The sequence below is a fragment of the Aegilops tauschii genome, chromosome 4 (assembly GCF_002575655.3).
Source record: "Aegilops tauschii subsp. strangulata cultivar AL8/78 chromosome 4, Aet v6.0, whole genome shotgun sequence".
Classification (NCBI taxonomy): domain Eukaryota; kingdom Viridiplantae; phylum Streptophyta; class Magnoliopsida; order Poales; family Poaceae; genus Aegilops; species Aegilops tauschii.
The window spans coordinates 43,900,928-43,919,714 of record NC_053038.3 but is presented as its reverse complement, the minus strand read 5'-3'; the positions used below and the strand labels follow the sequence as shown (position 1 = coordinate 43,919,714).

The 18,787-nt window shown below is 42.5% G+C and overlaps 1 protein-coding gene and 2 long non-coding RNA genes across 4 annotated transcripts; 2 read left to right on the top strand and 1 right to left on the bottom strand.

Annotated features, from left to right (window-relative positions):
* Window positions 1-6,584: 6,584 nt before the first annotated feature.
* On the bottom strand, window positions 6,585-14,084 carry LOC109784951 (uncharacterized). Of its 2 annotated transcripts, XM_073496190.1 has the most exons (6): window positions 13,871-14,084; window positions 11,699-11,883; window positions 11,440-11,612; window positions 11,111-11,226; window positions 9,971-10,128; window positions 6,585-9,826 (listed from the first exon to the last, which is right to left on the bottom strand). In XM_073496190.1, the coding sequence occupies exon 6, from the start codon at window positions 9,311-9,313 to the stop codon at window positions 8,039-8,041; it is 1,275 nt and encodes a 424-aa protein (XP_073352291.1). In that variant the 5' UTR covers window positions 9,314-9,826; window positions 9,971-10,128; window positions 11,111-11,226; window positions 11,440-11,612; window positions 11,699-11,883; window positions 13,871-14,084; the 3' UTR covers window positions 6,585-8,038. The 2 variants fall into 2 exon arrangements, with proteins under 2 accessions (XP_073352291.1, XP_073352290.1); XM_073496189.1 differs by having other exon boundaries at window positions 11,699-14,082.
* On the top strand, window positions 10,136-11,104 carry LOC123493584 (uncharacterized). The gene is made up of 3 exons (XR_006662153.1): window positions 10,136-10,686; window positions 10,773-10,821; window positions 10,978-11,104. It is a non-coding gene; the product is annotated as an uncharacterized lncRNA (long non-coding RNA).
* On the top strand, window positions 11,132-11,519 carry LOC123493585 (uncharacterized). Its single transcript, XR_006662154.1, has 2 exons — window positions 11,132-11,236; window positions 11,334-11,519. It is a non-coding gene; the product is annotated as an uncharacterized lncRNA (long non-coding RNA).
* Window positions 14,085-18,787: the final 4,703 nt, after the last annotated feature.

Sequence of the window (18,787 nt, the reverse complement as noted above, 5' to 3'; positions counted from 1 at the left end):
GATACCGACATTGAGAAGAAAACAAAACTTGTTCAAAGGCCAGCACATAACATAAACATATAAATAATATCTATCTCTAACTTAAACATATAAGAACGGGTGGTGTAGTGGCTAGTGTAGTGGGTAGCACTAGTACGTGCAGCTCACGTGTCATGTTTAATGGAGAGTTAACGAAAATGTACTGAAACGTGCTTGGAATGCAAGTTATAGGGTAGATTTGTGTCATTTTCCAAGTTTGTGTATGAAGTTGTACATCAAGTGCAAGTTTATGTATCTCTAGTGTAATTAACTCTTTATCTAAATACTAGTGTTTAGTTAGGCAAATGTAAGGAAGTGGGTATCCGTGAGGCACCTGAAAAAACTGTTTCAAACACTATAAGTTTGTTCGCCTTCCTTTTGCACTCTTGTTACCGAGCTTCTTCTTCCTCGGTTGAAAACAAAATGTTGGCGTAGAATTTATTTTAGTACCTGGCAAAGCAGGGGGGAGACTCACAACAGTATGGATCAAATAGAGAAAGTAGCAAAGCCTAGGCGGGGGGGGGGGGGGGGGGGGGGTGATGGCGGCGGCAGGGCCTTTCTCCGCCGCGGCTCCGAGATGCGGTTGCGGTGGATCTAGTCCGTCCCATCGAAAATAGGAATCTTGAGGTGCAACTTGTAATTCACTGAAGACATACTTAAACTCCAAGGTTGTTAGACCAAAATGAGCAGAGTCAACGAGTATCGTGCTCTCATACCAATTGTAGGAACGAAATATGCCTTAAGGGGGGGGTGAGTGGGAGTTCTAAAATTTCTTTCGAAAACTTCAAAGCTCTCACAACCCAGCGGCGGAATGAAAGTTAACTGATATCAGTGAGTGAAAGCAAACTACCAAACTGATGAAAATCACATGGTTGAATTCAGTCATGCAAAGCAATTTGAATGATAAGGTGCACAGAAATAACTAGTGATGCTCGATGGCAACAGAGAATTTGGTAGACCAGTTCGTCCTTCTGCACAAGGACGACGTCTGGTTGGAGGGGTTGTGATTTAGCACAAAAGATAGACTCTCTTTGCCCTATTGTCCTCGACAATTGATTCATCAACAAATGTCGATCACTCGTGTGGTAGATACTTGAGGCGATCTCCGAACCTTTACAGACTTCTTCTTCGAGAACTACAATCACTCTTGGTCTCTAAAGAATTTGACACCTAACCGTCTAGCGAGTTTGCAGCTCTCAAGAGTAACAGGTGGAGCATACCGGACTTAGATTCGAGTGATGCTAAACCGCCATCTAATTCTTCAGCTCTAGGTTTTTCTCTTGGTGGATTTTAAACTCAAATCACTCTGGAGAGGGGGTTGCTCAACAATCTTCTCGGAATCAAATGGAGCAGCCACCGGGCAAAGCCGGTGCAGGGTGGCTATTTATAACCGCAGCCTTCCCACATCGGAAATGGTCGTTTTGGACACGCGGTCCAGCCAATGGCCAACCGACACGTTTGCAACGGTCAGATTTGAAAGCGATGGTAACATTACTTGAGGAACAAGTAATACTAACTTTTTGGTCAAAGACAAATCTCTCGCAACAAGGAAGATGACAGTCTCTTGCTGGCAAGTATTTGCTCGGAACACAAAGATATTTCCCTCACAAATTTCATAGGATTGAGTTTAACATCGGAGAATCAAAGCTTCAACACTATACCCCTATTAATAGTAGGGTGGTCCTATGACTCAATGAAAGAAAAGAAGAAGAACAAAAAGAATGCTACGTCTTCACTTCGTCTTCGACTTCTTTCGGCTGCAGTCACTTCCTTCATATGCCACTGAACCAATTGATTGTGTCAGCAATTTTAGGTTTCACTCTTCACAGTATAAACTTCGTGAATAATGCTCGCTGCCACGCAGGGCATATTCTTCGGAGTTTACATCAAACTCCTCATGACCTCATGGACTTATTACTCTGTGTGCACTAACAAACACATTAGTCCCTTACTATTTATGTTAACAATCTTCAAAATATAAGGAGGCAAATTATTGCACCAACAAGTAGTGCCAAATTATATTAATGCACCAAATTACAGCACACCTAGGCTCTCTCATCAGAATTCTAGAGATAGCACACCAGGTTTAAAGGGAGACCTTATTATATTAGAATATCCTATGCATTACAAAGATAATCTCACTACTATTTATGTTTTCATGCATCTCACATTTTGAAAATGATCACAATGAATATGATAATGCACGCATCAGAAGAATATTGCGGAATAGTGCAATGCCTAACAAACTTGGCACCAAGGGATTTATTTTCATTCTGGATGCAATGAAACCCACATGCTCCCCACCTGCAGATTCGTGTTCAGAATATGATTCTAATGACTATTCTAAGCTCGAGGAGGCAAAGGCAGATGGCCAATCATGTTCACCCATCAAGGTGCATGTTCTAATTTGGCAAGGTTTTATTGATTGCACGTATCCTGCATTTCTTCTACTTCGTTGCACCACCATCTGCTTAGTTTACTCATCATATATGTGAAGATGTCATGCCCATCCATCATCAATACCTATTCCATATCATACCATATTTTTTTTATTCAAATGTTATTCTTGTGTATCAGACATCCAAAAGAAAGAGAGTGATTGCAGAACCTGAAGGAGTACAAGCAAAGTCCTTGAAAAAGGTTGTGGTACCGGAGAAATTAGATAGCATCCCACTTATATTGGCGATAGAATCAGCGCCACAAAACCTAGGTGTAAGTGCATCTAGTGCCCCTTAGCGATTTTGGTGTATTGAAGACTTATAGGTTAAGGGACTAATGTGTTTGTGAGTGTACACAGGTCTATAAGTCTATGAGGAGTTTGATATTTACAGTGAAAGTCGACCCCTATAAATGAATGTCTTCAACTGAAGACTTTGGCTTTCTGAAGACTTTGAAAGTGAAGAAATTGGTGTGACCCGGACTTTAAACCCGCCTTCATTTGTGTAATAACTGTAGTTATAATACCAACACTGGAAAATACCGAATTTGTGCAATCACCAAAATCTAGCAGCTCCATCTGGTAAAACTGAAAAATACCAAAAAAAAGTACAATGCACATATTTGTTTGACTTGCCAGAATGCACTGTAAGGGTTTGCTTTATGTTGGCTATATGGCTGTTGATAAAATCTAGTGCTAGTTATATCAAAGATCCAAGCTTTGGACTAGATCCAATATGATCGCAGCTTGAATCATTGAACTGTTATGATAAATATTTGATCTTAGTGGCATAGGAGTAGAATGCACATATTTGTTTAGCTGACATAATGTTATCCAATGATTTTCTCAGTTCTAGTTGCTTTATCATGGTTGTGTGGTTGTTGAGAAATCTTGCGCTACTGATGATATGGATCTGTGCTTTTGGACTAGACCAAGTATGGTTGAAGATTGAATTGCGACGATGAATGTTCAATCTATAATGGCCCAACAGTAGGATTCCCATGTATGTAGTTTCCAGTTGAATGTGCTCTTTTCTAGCTGTATTGCTATCATCATTTTTTTCTCTAGAAATCGTTTGGGAACTAATCTTGATCTCTCTGTTTGCCCAGGGAGGGGCCTGACTTGCTGGTGAGGACTGCAAAGAGATCTATGCTGGAGATGGTGGACTTGCGGCCCCTTAGAAGGTCGTTTTTTATCTTGTGGAGGTGGGGCAAGAAGACTGGTAGATGGACCGTGTAGGTGTATGGGCCCCACCTACTGGCGGACTGCTGGTTGCCTTGGCCCTATGGCATCATCTCTGAGCCCCCTCCCGACATGCTGCGGGTCCTAGATGCCGAGGTATGACCTCCTCTCCTCTCTTCCCTTTTAAGTGCTTGTTATGTTGTCCCATTTAATTCCAGCAGCGTTATCTAGTCGCTTATGATGTGCTGATTCAGTCTGTGCGTGGAATGAACAATGCATGCTCTTGTCTGTAATCTCAAGGCAATCAAAGTTCAAACAAAGTTGTTTACCAAGTTAGAGGTTGATCTGCTAAATTTTATTTATGTTCACTTCTACCCAGTTTGCTTGTAATCATTTCCCCGAGCCTGTGAAGTGTGATAATAACTGGTTGCTTGTGTCTTGAGATTATCATTGATTGAATACTTAACTTTTGTGGAAATCTTGTTCCAGTCATCCCTAGTCATTAGACCAAAATGATACCCCCCCCCCTCCAAAGTTTATTTATTCATAATTTCATAGGTGTTCTTTCAAAATGTCAAGCAGTAATCTGTAAATTAAAAAGCTGGTAGTCTGACCCAGAGTTTAAGCCGCTTCTATCAATCACCATCTACATTAGATATATATTCTGAAGCTTTTTTCAAATCCAAAAGTTCAGTACCTTCCTACAAATTAGTGAATTACGAGAGGGGCTCTTTTGTGTAGAAAAATAAAAAGCAGGGCAATCTTTCAAACTTGCATCCGAAATGTGAAATATTTATACAAAGAGGGAGAGATGAAGACAATGCAGCAGGGTTGGTTATCTAATTGGCTAGTCAAACATGAGGTGGTTCATAGATCTTTGGGCTTTCATCACCGAGGAATAGAGACATTACAAATAAAAGCAGAGGATTGGGATTCCATTGCTGTCATTTTATATGTATATGGTTACAATTATTTACGCTCCCAATGTGCTTATAATGTAGCACCCGGTGGATCTTTAGCTAGCGTTTTGTGTAGTACCTGAATATGCTGGAAAATACCAAATTGCCCAATCACCAAAATCTAACAGCTCCATCTGGTTAAAGCTGGAAAATACCAAAAAATGTAGAATGCACATATTCGTTTGACTTGCCAGAATGTTGTGTAAGGATTTGTTTTATGTTGGCTGTATCCTGTATGGCTGTTGATAAAATCTTGTGCTAGTCATCATAGATCAATGATTTGGACTGGATCAATGATTTGTCATCAGGGAAAACCGCCATGTAGTGTGCGCTGGGGATTCTTCTTCCGCTCTGTTGCCTCCCGCCCTGCCCCTCTGGTGGCGGAATCTTCTTCGATTTTGGCATAGGTGGTAAGCTACCGATTCCTCTCCTCTGCTTTCTCATGCTCTACGTGCCCACGACCATCCTGTCGTGCTAAATTGTATGCCAAGGTGATTGGGATGCCTCTTCTCTATGTACGGATGACAGGTGGTTGTTTAGTAATCTTGTACTACTAATGATATAGATCTGTTTGTTTGGACTAGATCAAGTAGATTGGATATCTTAGCTTAGACTAAATAATGTTTGATCTGTGTGTTTGGACTCTACCAAAATTGAACATCTTCTTTTCTTTGGGCGTGGCGCAGGTGCGAGATACAGTCGGGGGAGGTGGTTCTGCTGATCAGATCCAGTTGTGATCCGAGCATAAGTGAGAGCAAGGAGGATCCAGTTGTGATAGTGAAGTTTTATATTCGGTAGGGCGGAGCGATCCAGTTTGATAGCGCCGCTTGGTTCCCTTTATATTTCCTTGAATGTGAACCTTGCAAAGCAGTGAATTTTCAAACAAGAGTAGTATGCTGTTGGGAGGAGACGTGCCTTCATATAAACTGGATTTGCTGTGATTTGTGTATTGCTTTTCTCCTTGTACCATGCATGTCAAATTGTCTGGATCATGCAGAAATAAAGCATACTCGGTGTCATTTCTTGAGGCAATGTCAGCTTTTCTCATGTTCTATTGCATTTCTCGTTCCTTCTCATTTTTGTGTTATAATTCCCTCGCATGTGTTCTTATACCCACAGCATTTTTCTTGGACATACATCTTATAATTTACATGGCAGTTGTACGGTGTTTGACCGATGAAAAGATTGGTTGATAAATAAGAAATAAAAGTTGTGAAAGGCCCCAGATCCTTCCTCATTGCCGACATTGTTGATGGTGCACCGGGTGTTGTGGTTGAAGCAGCTGATGTTCAAGGCCGGCCACGCTGCGATGGGGAGCTTAGTAGAAATAGTCGCGGAGGCTATCTGAAAAAGAGTGTAACAACTTGTAACACTCTTGGTGGGGGGTTTCTTATACCCTTTCTTATACCTCCTCTGTCCGAAAATACTTGTTGAAGAAATAGATGTATCTAGATGTATTTTAATTTTAGATACGTTTATTTTTATCTATCTCTATGACAAGTATTTTTTACGTTGGGAGTTTACGATAACAACGCTATGCGAGAAATAGCCGTAGAGGCTTGTGAAAAAGAAACGAATACTAATACCTATTGGAAAAGATGAAATAAATATGAATTCCAGTAAAAGACTAAATAATAAATAAATAAATAAAAGAAAATAGATACATGAAAAGACATCCTAGCCAAAAAGAAAAAGAAACAAATACTAATACTCGTATCAATCCTGCACGGCCTAAGTACTCGGTAGCCAGATATATAATACATATTTGAACAAGACTATCCAGAAAAAGACTAATAATAAATATCCTAGCCCAAGAGAAAAGGAAAAAGGAGAGAAATACTAATACTAGAACCATGAACCCTGCACGACTAAGGACTCATGTAGGCAGAAAAGATAGCTTCATACTAGTAATTAATCATTTAATTTGCAGACGAGCACATGTGGTGGAGCCGCATTGACTCCGCCTCTTTTTTTTTAATGAAGCCAACGGGTTTGGCATGTGACCAATGGATGTATGGCCACCGGAGCTGCAATTAGGGGCTGGCGCATGCGAGAATCGGTCACGGCAACACATAATTGCTTCATGTTGCTCCTTGCTTTAGTTCCACCTCGGTTGGGGAAGGTGGTGGACACCAACATATAAGGGAATTCCATTTTGTTATCTAAAATACTAGAACCACATGGTAGTTACACACAAATAGCGCGTGCGCTCGCGTGAAATATGCGCGACTTAGAAGGAACATGACCGGAAATGCGTGAAATATGCGATGGTCGAGTGTTGAGTCTTTTAGTAATAGTTATATTTTTTGCTGATGTGGCCATCTACTGTAAAGAAGGAGAAAGAGCATATGACCGGCACGCAGCATAGTGAAAGTCTACGATACAAAGAGAAAGACATAACACTAACACCGACTTTCAAATCACATAAAGCGGTTTTAACATAGTGTCAAATTGGACTCTACGCCCATTTGGCTCGGAGATAAATTTAAAAGTATGTGGACATCTCATTGTAGACAGCAGTTTCCATTCTTTTTTATTAAAGAGGGTTGTTTTTTTTTCAACGCGCACATGAATTCAGCGGGTCTCTGCGCCATAATATGTCCTTGCAAAATGAAATTATTTTCATCGACAACATGGCTTTAGCGGGTCTCTGCACCATTTGGCGCAACAAGTCATCTAGTTAACCTTAAAGTAGAATGAAATGAAATAAAGACAAACAATATCAAAAAAAAATTCTAAAATGGAATGGAGGCATTGGTATTTCCTTTAAGAAGAGAGAAAATAAAAAAAAACTTGGGCACAACTTTGCACCAAAGTTGAACTTTATCGTAATATGCAAAAATAATCATATAATTATGAAATTTGGTCACATATTATATAGTATTTGTATGTATATAATTACACGCGGCCAAAAACCAACAAAACCAAAAAATAACCAATAACAAAAAGGTAACAAAGAAAAAAGAAAAGCGCAATCCAGAAGAACAAAAACGATCCCAAGAAGCAATTCGACTGACCCAAAATAGGGGTCAATCGATTTCACACAGCCCAACCCAATAACATAATTAAACAGCAGAAAATGAAAACAACACACATCTCAAAGCACATCCAACGAAAAGAAAATCGATTGACCACAAAGTGAAAAGTCAGCTGACTGAAATGTAGCTAAAGTGAACATTTTCGCCATCGCAATACTAATCAATCCCTAACTATTAGGATCCTAGCTATTTTAGATGAAGGGGAAATAATTTGATGCAATTTCAGAAATCCTAGCTATTAGGATCTGAGTGACAGAGAGGGATCCACTAAATCCCTGCCTCGATTGGTTCCTTTGGGAAACAAATCCCATATAACAGAACAAGGCCTGAAGGTTTGAGAAAATCACACGTGACTGTTACGTATAACACATCGGACTGATTATATAGTACATACAACTCTAGGATTACAACAAGGAAGGCGTAAACCAGATAGCTTTTGGCCACTCGAGCCAATCCGAATCCGGGATGTCTCGTCTGTCGCACTCCCGGAAGACACCGGTCTTGACGTTGAACTCCCAAATTTCCGGAGGCAGCACCTCCACGGACTCTCCATTAATATAGTCGGATCCTGGCATAATGCAGGTGAAGTAGACGCAGTTGGGCCTTATCCACGTCGACGGTGCGGACGCCACAGACGCCGGCACCGCCAGGGAGTGGCTGCGGCTGCCGATGAGGAAGGCTCGGCCACTCAAGTGCCGCGCCTTCCTCCAGCGCCGGGGCCGGGAGCCGCCTGGATGGTAGGTCTGAACATGCATTCGCATCAGCCTGTCTCGTGTTTCCAAAGGCAGACCGGGGCCGTCGCTCCACACCACGTGCAGCATGCCGTCCTGGGCGAAGACGAGATGCTTCCCGTAGCGGCGGTGGTCGGGACCAAGCTTAGGGCGGCACTTGACGAACGGCACCGGCGTGACGGGGGTAGGCGCGTCCGCATCCGCGTCGAGGGTCCATATCTGCCCGCACCGTGTCATGTAGTAAAACTTGCCGTCGTGGTACACGATGTCAAGGTCTGTGTTGCTGCCGCCGTAGAGCTCGCCGACGTCCGGTCCGCCGCGGCCGGCAGCGTCAGGCCAGTGCAGCCACTGCCAGCCGTCTAGGCCTGCTCTCGTGAACGCCAGGCCGAGCCCGTAGCGGCAGAGGACGGCGACCGCGTGGTCCTGGACGGTGGGGTTGGCGGAGAAGGCCACCTTCTGGATCAACTTATACTGCACGGTGCAGATGCGTTTGTCTGGCCGCGGACCTGCGTGGAAGTACTCCGGCGAGCCGTCGGAGTTGACGCCGAAGGGGCTCGGATAGAGGTGTCCGTCTCGCCGGAGCGGCGGAAGGCGGACCTGCGCGTTTGTCAGGGGGTTCAGTAGCGTGACGCTCATGCTAGGGTCGAGGAGGGCGAGCCAGCCGGCGCTGGAGCCGACGCAGCGCGAGCCCGGAAGTGCCCAGAGTGCGCAGCCGCGCGTCGGGAGGGAGACGAACGTGAAGTGGTCCATCAAGGTGGGGTAGCCGCCGTCGGGGATCACCAGCCACGGCGGCGGCATCGCGGGGAGAGCCGCGCGCCAGGACCGGCACACGCCGCGGAACCGTATGCAGCAAGGCACATCGAGGAGCTCGCCGATGCTCCTCAGTAGATCTGTAGGAAGACCATCCCAGTCGACTGGGAAACTCGACGACGGCCTTGCCTCCGCCATCGCGCGATCGATCGTCGATTCAAAAACCTATATCAAGAACTTATGACTTTATGAGCTCGCGTACGTAGGATTGTAGGAGACAACCTGATTTCACGCGCGCGTATATGTGGTGGGTTCCTAGCTACGAGATCGTTTCGTAGACGGTGAAACAACTGCAACCCGGAGTCCGATTAATTTGGACAAAGACCATGTTAATTGAGACTGTCTATTTGACATTTGACTGTTTTTCAATTCAACGACATTCAAATTCCCCAACCAATGAACAGATGACACATGCCCTTGTCCCAAACCCCCACCCCCCACCGGCCACTGTTTATTTTCTCATTTCGGGTTAAACGAGTCGGGCAAAACCCTGACCCGGTTTCAACTAAACCGGCATCACCACCAAACCTCGCTGCTCGGCAGCCTCGCTGGACTACAGCAAACAGCTGGCCATCAACTTGCTACCCACAGAAACGCGGGCCTCTTGGGAACTCTCCAACCCCTCCTACATAACAGCAGCAGAGATCTCGCCTAACACACACCACAAAAGAAAGAAACAAATCAGGCTGATGGCCATGGAAGAAGGGGGAGAAGAACAAAGAGCAGATCAAAATCAGATAAGGCAGGCATCCATGGGAGACAGGGGTGAACCTGGAGAGGAAGGTGAAGGTTTACCTAGAGAAAAGCAAGAAGGAACAACAGCAGCTTCAATTCTTCACCCGCTTAGGCAATTGGGGAAATCCCAGGAAAATCAACAGGCCAGGAACAAAAAACTACTGCTACCCCCTAGCACTTCAATTCTTCACCCCCTTCACCTCTCTTACAAGGAAAATCTGCAAAAACAAAATGCGTCAGAGAAACTAGATACAGGTTAAGAAACAATCAGTAGACAAAAACTAGATACTCTGGAAATAATTCATCACTAGCAGTAGGCAGAACTTGGATAGTTTTATAATTTACACTGCAAGAACACATACTGCTTGATTGAGTATGGAAAGAACAATAGCACGCCAAGAATTACAGTGGAAAATCCCCCTAGTAATTACACTAAAAACTGGCTAAACAGACCAAGAATTACAGTGCAAAATCCCCTAGTAATTACATAGTAATTTCCAGTGCAAAATGCATAGAAATTACAATGGAAATTGCAGAAATTACAGTGGAAATTGCATGGAATTTTCAGTGGAAAATTCCATAGAAATTTCAGTGTATGAATGTTGATGCATCAAAACTTAGACTGGAACAAACCTACTGTATGTACACTGTGAAAATACTACTGCAAATTGTACTGTTACTGACACTTCTTTTCCAGAAATGCAGATTGGGAGCACGACAAGAACAATAACAGAAGACGATCTACTGTCAATGTCATAGAAGATATCATCCTAAATGTGAGTACCAAAAAAAGTGGAAAAACACTTAAATGAGAAATGATCAGTACAAGAAAAGCAAAAACTCACACACAAACACATTGCAGGAATCATTTTCATATACTGCGCTCCTACAGTCAAGACATTATATACAAGGTAAGAAACTAACCCCTGTAAATCTCAGCAGCCTGGAAGACGGTTTGATTACTTAGCTTCCCCATTTGCAATTCAGTAAAGCTATTTCAGTATTACTATTAATTTAGTACTACTGTTACATCAAGAACTCCAGTTTAATGAACATGTTGCATACAGGTACATTCAACAAATGGTACAACACAACTAAGAGGGGAGGAGTCCAGTAACAACCCATCAGTACATTCTACAGTAAGAGAAGTGAAATGTAGAAAAAAAATCATGAATTCACACAAAAAAGAGAGAAACTTACGACTTTAGTATTCTTGTGCAGACATTTGGAGAACTGGAAAACGAAGCTACACGAAATGAAGAATGTGCAGCAGAACAGAACCCGTGGTGGCATGCAGACCTGTTTGGCACCATGAACTTGGAACAGGTGGGTTCATGAAGACAAAATTCAGTAAGAAGACACATATCATAGAAGTTGAAAACTAGTAAGAAATTTATGACTGAAGCAAAATGCTAAAATGCAGGTGACTGAAGACGATGACCCTCCATGCTAAACAAGTTCACACACACCAGAAGAAATAAAACATAATCAATAGCAATAAAGAAAATGAATAATACACAAACAAATACCTGCAAATGAACTGTAGGACAAAAAGCCTTCAGTGGCCTCTTCCCGTAAGAGCGGTTATTATTCTATCAAGCTCTGCAAACTGCTTGACTTTGTTACCTCTTCATGCTAGTACACGAGGCTTGACATCAGGGACAGAGTAGAGACCGAAATTGAGATGATCAAGGAAAGAAACCTATAACAACAAACACAAACGGAGTTAAAAAACAAAGAAAAAGACACTACACAAAATAGAATGAGCTACATATGGAAAAAACTTACAGCAAAGGCGTAATGGCAGCCACCAAACGTCACAGAGCTTTTCGAAGCAACTTTAGTAGAATCCTTGAATTTCTTAATACTAGACAACAACCACTCATAAACAAATTGCGACAGGTCAAGCTTGCAAACAGAGCGACAATCCTTGAAGATATGTAAACCCATTTGCAACCACTCATAAACTAAACCTATAAATCACAGTGCTAAAAGCATGAATATTACACTGCAAATTAGGGCAAAAATTACACTGTAAAATACATATAATAAGCAACACAGTAAAACTAGGGGTACACTGTAAAAATTCAGAAGAAAGAATAGGGGTACAGTGAAAATTAGCATGAGAGATTACATAACTGAATCAATGTAAATACATTGCAAAAAATCTGGGAATATACACTGTAGCTACAATGTAAACCATCGTAATTCTAGGGGAAATTACACTGGAATCAGGGGGCATAGTCAGGAATTACATAGCAGAATTACACAGTAAAACTACGGCACTGAAACTGCATTAATGAATTACACTGAAACTGCATAATGAATTACACAGTAATTCTATAGTAAATTACACAGTAAAAATACGGCATGATTTACACAGTAATTCTACATGGAATTACACTGGAACTGCATGATGAATTACAAAATAATTTTATAGTAAATTACACTGAAACTACATGATGAATTACACAGTAAAAATGGGGCAAAAATACACAGTAAATACTAGTAATTATGTGAAAAAACACTGAAACTATGGGCTGACTTACATAGAAACTACCATGCAATTTGCATAGTAAGTCTGAGGCAAAAAATACTAGTAATTACAGAGTGAAAAACAGGACCTCGCTCAATACTACTGCAACAGAGACACACTTGCACATGAAAAGAAGAAAACAAAAATGCAAGAAACTACATGAAGTACAGAGCTAAAAAGCATGGAAATCACACTGTAAAAATGAGAGGTAAATCATCTGACGAATACTGTGTAAGACCTACAAATTTACAGTACTGAAGCATACAAATTACAGTGTAAATGTGCAGTATATTACAGTGTAAGCCCTACATCAATTCAGAGGTAAAAATCCACTATACTCAGTCCAAAAAATACTGTGTAAAGCATACAACATTTACAGTGCTGAAGCATACAAATTACAGTGTAAATCTGCGGTATATTACAGTGTAAGCCCTACAACAATTTAGAGGTAAATCCACATCTGATTACAGTTCTGAAGCATATAAATTGCAGTGTAAATCTGGGGTAGATACAGTGATGAAGCATAGAAATTACACTGTAATTCTGGGGTATACTACAGTTGGTAAATTACAGTGCAATATTGGGCATACAGTGGAAAACTGTCCTATATTATAGTGTAAATCATAGTTAAATTCCATAGTAATTCGTGGAAAATAAGATGCATGACAATTAACATAAACAGAAACATTTCAATGGCATCAGACTCTACTGGGATGATCTACTGGAATAAATAGAAACTAGATTTGCAATTTGCACACTGAAACTATGTGGATTACACAGTAAGACTCATGCAAAAATACACAGTAATTCTAATGTATGACACTAAAACTATGGGGATACACATCAACACTAGGCACAAGGAAAAAGATACAAAACCTGCATCACACACACAGTTACCATGGCATTAAGAAGAAGGAACCTAAGTACATCTAAACCAACACTAAGAGCGATTTATCCACTCACATGACAGAAGGGACCTGCAACAGAGGGCATAAGAGGAAACCTAGAAACCAACACGGACAAGGGAGGCAACACCCATCTACCAGCGAACAAACAAACCACCTACCAACGCAAATCACAAACCCAAAACCACAAAAACTCCCATCTCAAAACCCTATAACTGATCCATACATTTATCTGAATCATAGAAACTGAACACGTTGAACCTACCACGAGCAGAAGAGGAACAAAAATGCGGACAACACGAAGTAGATGATGAACGACAGCGGGAGAACGCGTACCAAAACGAACCACTAAAACTACAAGCACCTACCATGAATCTACAACAACACGGCCCCGGATCACAACACACGCCTACCACGAACCCTAACAAAATCACATCAGCAACCGACCCCTAGATCTCGAAGCTACACACCGAGAAATGAACAAAATCACGCGCTCGAGAGAGAAATTGAGAGACCAACCAACCGCAGGAGGCGAGAATCAAAGGGAAATGAGAGAGAAATCAAGCTCCACAGGTGGGGGATCTGGGAATCGACATGAACAGAAAGGGATTGCCTCCATCGCCCGAGCGCCTATTCCTCCCTTTGCCTCGCTATCGCCTCTCTCCCTTATCGCTACAGTACCGCTCAAATGAAAGGGGAAAACCACACCCAAAATTCAAAAAAGGACCAAAACCGAAAGAGGCGGAGAGGAGGGGCGCGGAGCGGTAACGGGCTGGGACAAAAAAACCGGACCCGACAGAAAAAACAAGCCCGAAGACCAGACAGCCCAGCGCGAATCTCCACGCGACAACGGACGGACAACGATTTGAATGTTGACGAATTGAATAACAGTCGACTGTTAAATAGCAAATCCGTAAATCAACGGAATCAATAAATCCCGAACGTGCCATGTTTTAGCTTCTCGTCCAGAACGTGCTCATTGTCATTGGATCGAAACGCACACATCTTGACGCTCCTGGCTGGCCACGTCATCCCAGCGGCTCGTTCGGGATGAGGGCGAAGTCTCCCGAACGCCCTTTCTTTTTCACTGGCCCACCACACTGTCTCCTTCACCTCATCCATTCCCCACACTCCCATAGAGCAAAATCCCGAGCGACCTTGCGGCTCTCCATGGGCGGAGGTAGCGGCGATTCCGGAGTTTCCCGGCGTGCGTTGCGGAGGAGAGTGGAGGTGGAGGCCCGTCAACGAGCTGCCTGGGACAGCGGCATGGACGTGTCCGTGATGGGGGAGACACGATGGAGTCCTCCCCGACAGCGTCCTCTCGTCGCCGAAGAGTGAATCTCCCTCCATGGGATCTCGCGGGCTCACCTCGAGGTCGAGCTCGATTGTGGCCAGGCCCGCCACGCCCTCTATGGCCAGTTCCGGCGGCCCCTGCAGCCCGCTTTCGCTTGCCCCGTCGTTCCCCGCCTCCGTCCATCGACGGGGGAGCTCTGGATTTTGCGGGTGGAGGCCATGGACGCTGGTGGCAAGCAACCTTTGCCACGCCCCGTCCCCCTCTCCAACTCTTCGACGATCCTCCTCAAGGTCGTCGGCGGCGGTGGCAACGACGAGGGAGCCGGGCATGCGGCGGCTGGATCGAGCGCGTGGAGGCGCACGACGCGCGCGGTCTCGCATCATCTTCTGTGCAAGCAAGTCGCTGCGCCACCAGGGAGCTTGAGGCAGCCGTGTCGTGCACCCAATCCACCGAGTGCCGCCTCCTGCACCAGGATGCCGTCTTCGCCCGCCTCTACCAGGCCCGCCCTCCTCTCCTGGGTGCAATTCGTCGAGCAGCTTGTGCGCAGCCAGCTGGTCTGCTGCTCTCGTGTGCGCGGGTCTGATAGGCGGTGAGCAGGATCTTGCGCTGGGGTCTGATGGGCTTGGTTGGTGAGCAGGATCTTGCGCTGGGGTTCAGGTTCAATGCCAAGGGCAGCATAGACTGCGACAGGTACCAACAGAAGATGTTTCATTTTGTTATTGCTAGTGTCGCAGGATTCTAGATGCAATATGCTTCGTCAACTAATGTTTGTGTGGGTTCATGGTATTATTGATGGCTATGCATGACTCTGAAACTCATCTAAGTAATCTGGTTCGCACTTTGTTCCTTTGTAGATCGATGCTGCTACTGATGAAGTTGGTAAATTTCATTTTTATTAACCCTGGCAAATTTATTTCATTGGTCATGGTTATTTTAGTATTTTGACCATGGCAAATTTAGTTAACAAATCATGGCAAATTTTATTTTCTCGTTAATTAAGCATGGCAGTTTTATTTTCATTTTTGATTATGGTAAATTTAGTAATTGGCAACTACAAATTTAGTTTATACACCATGGCAAATTATAGTTTCATGTATTTGCATGTCAAATTTACTTTAATTTCCAAGACGATGGCAAATTTTTAGTAGATCATCATGGCAATTTTACAGGACAATGTCAAACTTTTCTTACCATGGCAATTTTTTCAGTGAATTTGCCATGGAAAATTCACTAGACCTCCCACGACAAATTCAAAAACATGCCCATGGCAAGTTTGGTTTTTTCAAGCCGATGTCAAACTTTTCTTGCCATGGCAAGATTCTCTTTTCAAGTCGATGTCAAACTTTTTCTTGCCATGGAAACTTCTTTTTTCAAGACGATTTCAAACTTCATCACTAGATGTCCCACGGCAAGTTCACTTACATGCCCATGGCAAGTTTCTTTTTTCAAGCCGATGCCAAACTTTCCTTGCCATGGAAACTTTCTTCTTTCAAGACAATGTCAAACTTTTCTTACCATGGCAATTTTTTTTTGTGAATTTGCATGGCAAAATTCACTAGATGTCCCACGGCAAATTCACTAACATGCCCATGGCAAGTTTCTTTTTTCAAGCCGATGTCAAACTTTTCTTGCCATGGCAATTTTTTTAGTGAATTTGCCATGGAGAATTTACGTAAATTCCCAAGGCAGTTTTTTATTTTTTTTGTTGCCATGGCGAGTTTAACTTTTTATTTGCCATGGCTAATTTACCTTTTATTCACATGGAAATTTTACCTAAATTCCCATGGCAATTTTTAGCTTTTATTGCCATGGCAAGATTTACTATTCATTTGCCCTTTATTAACATGGCTGATTTTACTTTTTTTGCCATGTCAAATATATGCAAATTTTAATATGATTTTGGTTATGATCATGGCAAATTTAACTATATGCACCATGACCATTCTTTCTTCCTTTTTGCAACATGGCAAACTTCTTTTGCACAGGACCATGGCAAATTAAGTCTATGCATCATGGAAATTTTATTGTGTGGATCATGGCATTTTGTAGTCTACATTTTAGTCTATGGATCATGCCATGACATTATAGCCCATGCATTTCTATCATAAGATCATGGCAACATTCCGTAGGTTTTTTCATTTATATTTTAATACGCAATTTTTTGCAGTGTACAATGGGAAATTTACAAGTACTTACTTTTTAAAAATTAACACCCCCTCCCCCAAAAAAACTCGCCATGTATTTTTTAGAAAATAAAATTTGTAAAACTTGCCACGTGTAACATTTTTGCCTTTGTTCATATTCGTCATCACAATTTTGTACTAAATTTTCTTTATTTATCATGCATGTTTTATTTTTGTAACGTACTGAAGGTAGCCATTTTTCGTGTGTCTCAGTTGGCAATTAATCACTCATTGTCAATCCTAATGCAGTATCATTTTCTGAATTTTCTGTATTGTACAGTCTTTTCTCTACTAGTTTTACATCTGTCAACATTTTTCTCTATATTTTTGGTGCAAAGGGATTTTTGTTTGGGCCAGGAAGCTAGTATTGGGCCTGTCTGGTCAGGCGTTCGTGCTGAGAGGCTGTTCGTATCGAACAGAACAGTTCGGTCGATCCCTGCTCCCGTGCCGAACGATACGTTCAGTCTGGTGCCTCCCAGACCGAGTTCGGCCGTTATCGGCATCCTTTTACTCTTAGTGACATGTCAAATTTCACGCAGTTTTTTTACATGGCCATTTTATTGTATAGAGCATGGAAATTTAAATTTAAATATGATGGCAAATTTACATTTCCAGAACATGACAAATTTTAATATGTAGCATGGCAAATATACTTGTGTAGCCATTGCAATTTTTTAATTTATTACCATGGCAAAATCACACGATTTTTGCCATGGCAAAATTTAGTCCTTCTTTTTGCCATGGCATACTTTTAATGATGCAAATTTTGCTTTATTTTTGCCATGGAAAATTTATTTTAAAGAGCATGGCAATTTTAATTTAAATATGATGGCAAATTTACATTTTCTGGAACGTTGCAAATTTTTACTATGTAGCATGGTAAATATACTTGTGTTCCCATGGCAATTTTTCATTTATTTTTTCATGGCAAATTTAGTTCATTTTTGCCATGGCAAAATTTACTCTATTTTTTTGCCATGGAAAATTTTACTCAATTTTTGCCATGGAAAAAATACTTTTATTCACATGGAAAATTTTAGTTTAACTTGCCATGTGAAGTTTTTCTGCCTTTTACATTTGTGTATTGAAAGATGGCAAAGTTAAGAAATTTTTCTCATTGTTTTTTTTTGCGTTTTCGGGCTTTTTTTAGCGCATCAGTATGCAGTTGGGTTGTGCCTCACTTTTTTTTGGGACTGGACATTTTCTGACCGAACTAAATTGTTCGGTAGGTTCCCCATGATGTAATGAACGACTCGTTCGGGTTGGGGGTCTCCCAGCCCGAATGTTCGGTAGTTATTAACGTCCTAAATCAATAATGATAGACCTACGTAATCTATCTATGTAATCCTACGTTAATGTCCTTTCTAAACTAATCAGGCCCCCCTGATTTTCATGGTGTGGGCCTGGGCCTCATTTTCGTCGAACCAAATTTCAGCCAATTTAGCCAATACGACGTAAGTTTACGTAGGTGTAGGAAAGTCCATGTTAAATTGTAGGATGAATATTTAGGGTGCGTTTGGAACTTGGATGCAAAGTATTTTTTTTTTGGAATACCATGGTTCGTAAAAAGAACTTATATTTCTTGTTACGGAACCGCTTGGCTTCAGCCCGCCGCCTCGTCCGTGTGACGCATATGTCCTATGTGGGCCCTTCCTTTCTTCTTCGATCTCTCTCTTCTATGTGACGAATGGATAAGGAGGCAGCTCGGCCATGGGAGATGAGGTAGCAGGTGATATGGGACTCAATGTCGTTGCATCCGGGTTGGGCGCGGGCGCCAATGCTGTCGCCCGCCTCCATCATGAATGTCGGCCACCATAGGGCCGTCGACCGTCGCGATGCGCCCAAGCTTGGCACAGCCGCCCCTGACCTCCTCCATGTCATCCCCGACCATTACCGATCGTTTTCCTGTTGCAATTGCAACAGTGGAGTTGCAAACGACGACCACAACGACGGCGGTGC

Bases quoted from the DNA above. Each gene is read 5' to 3' on its own strand.
- LOC109784951 (XM_073496190.1), bottom strand. From the start codon at position 9,313: ATGGCGGAGGCAAGGCCGTCGTCGAGTTTCCCAGTCGACTGGGATGGT.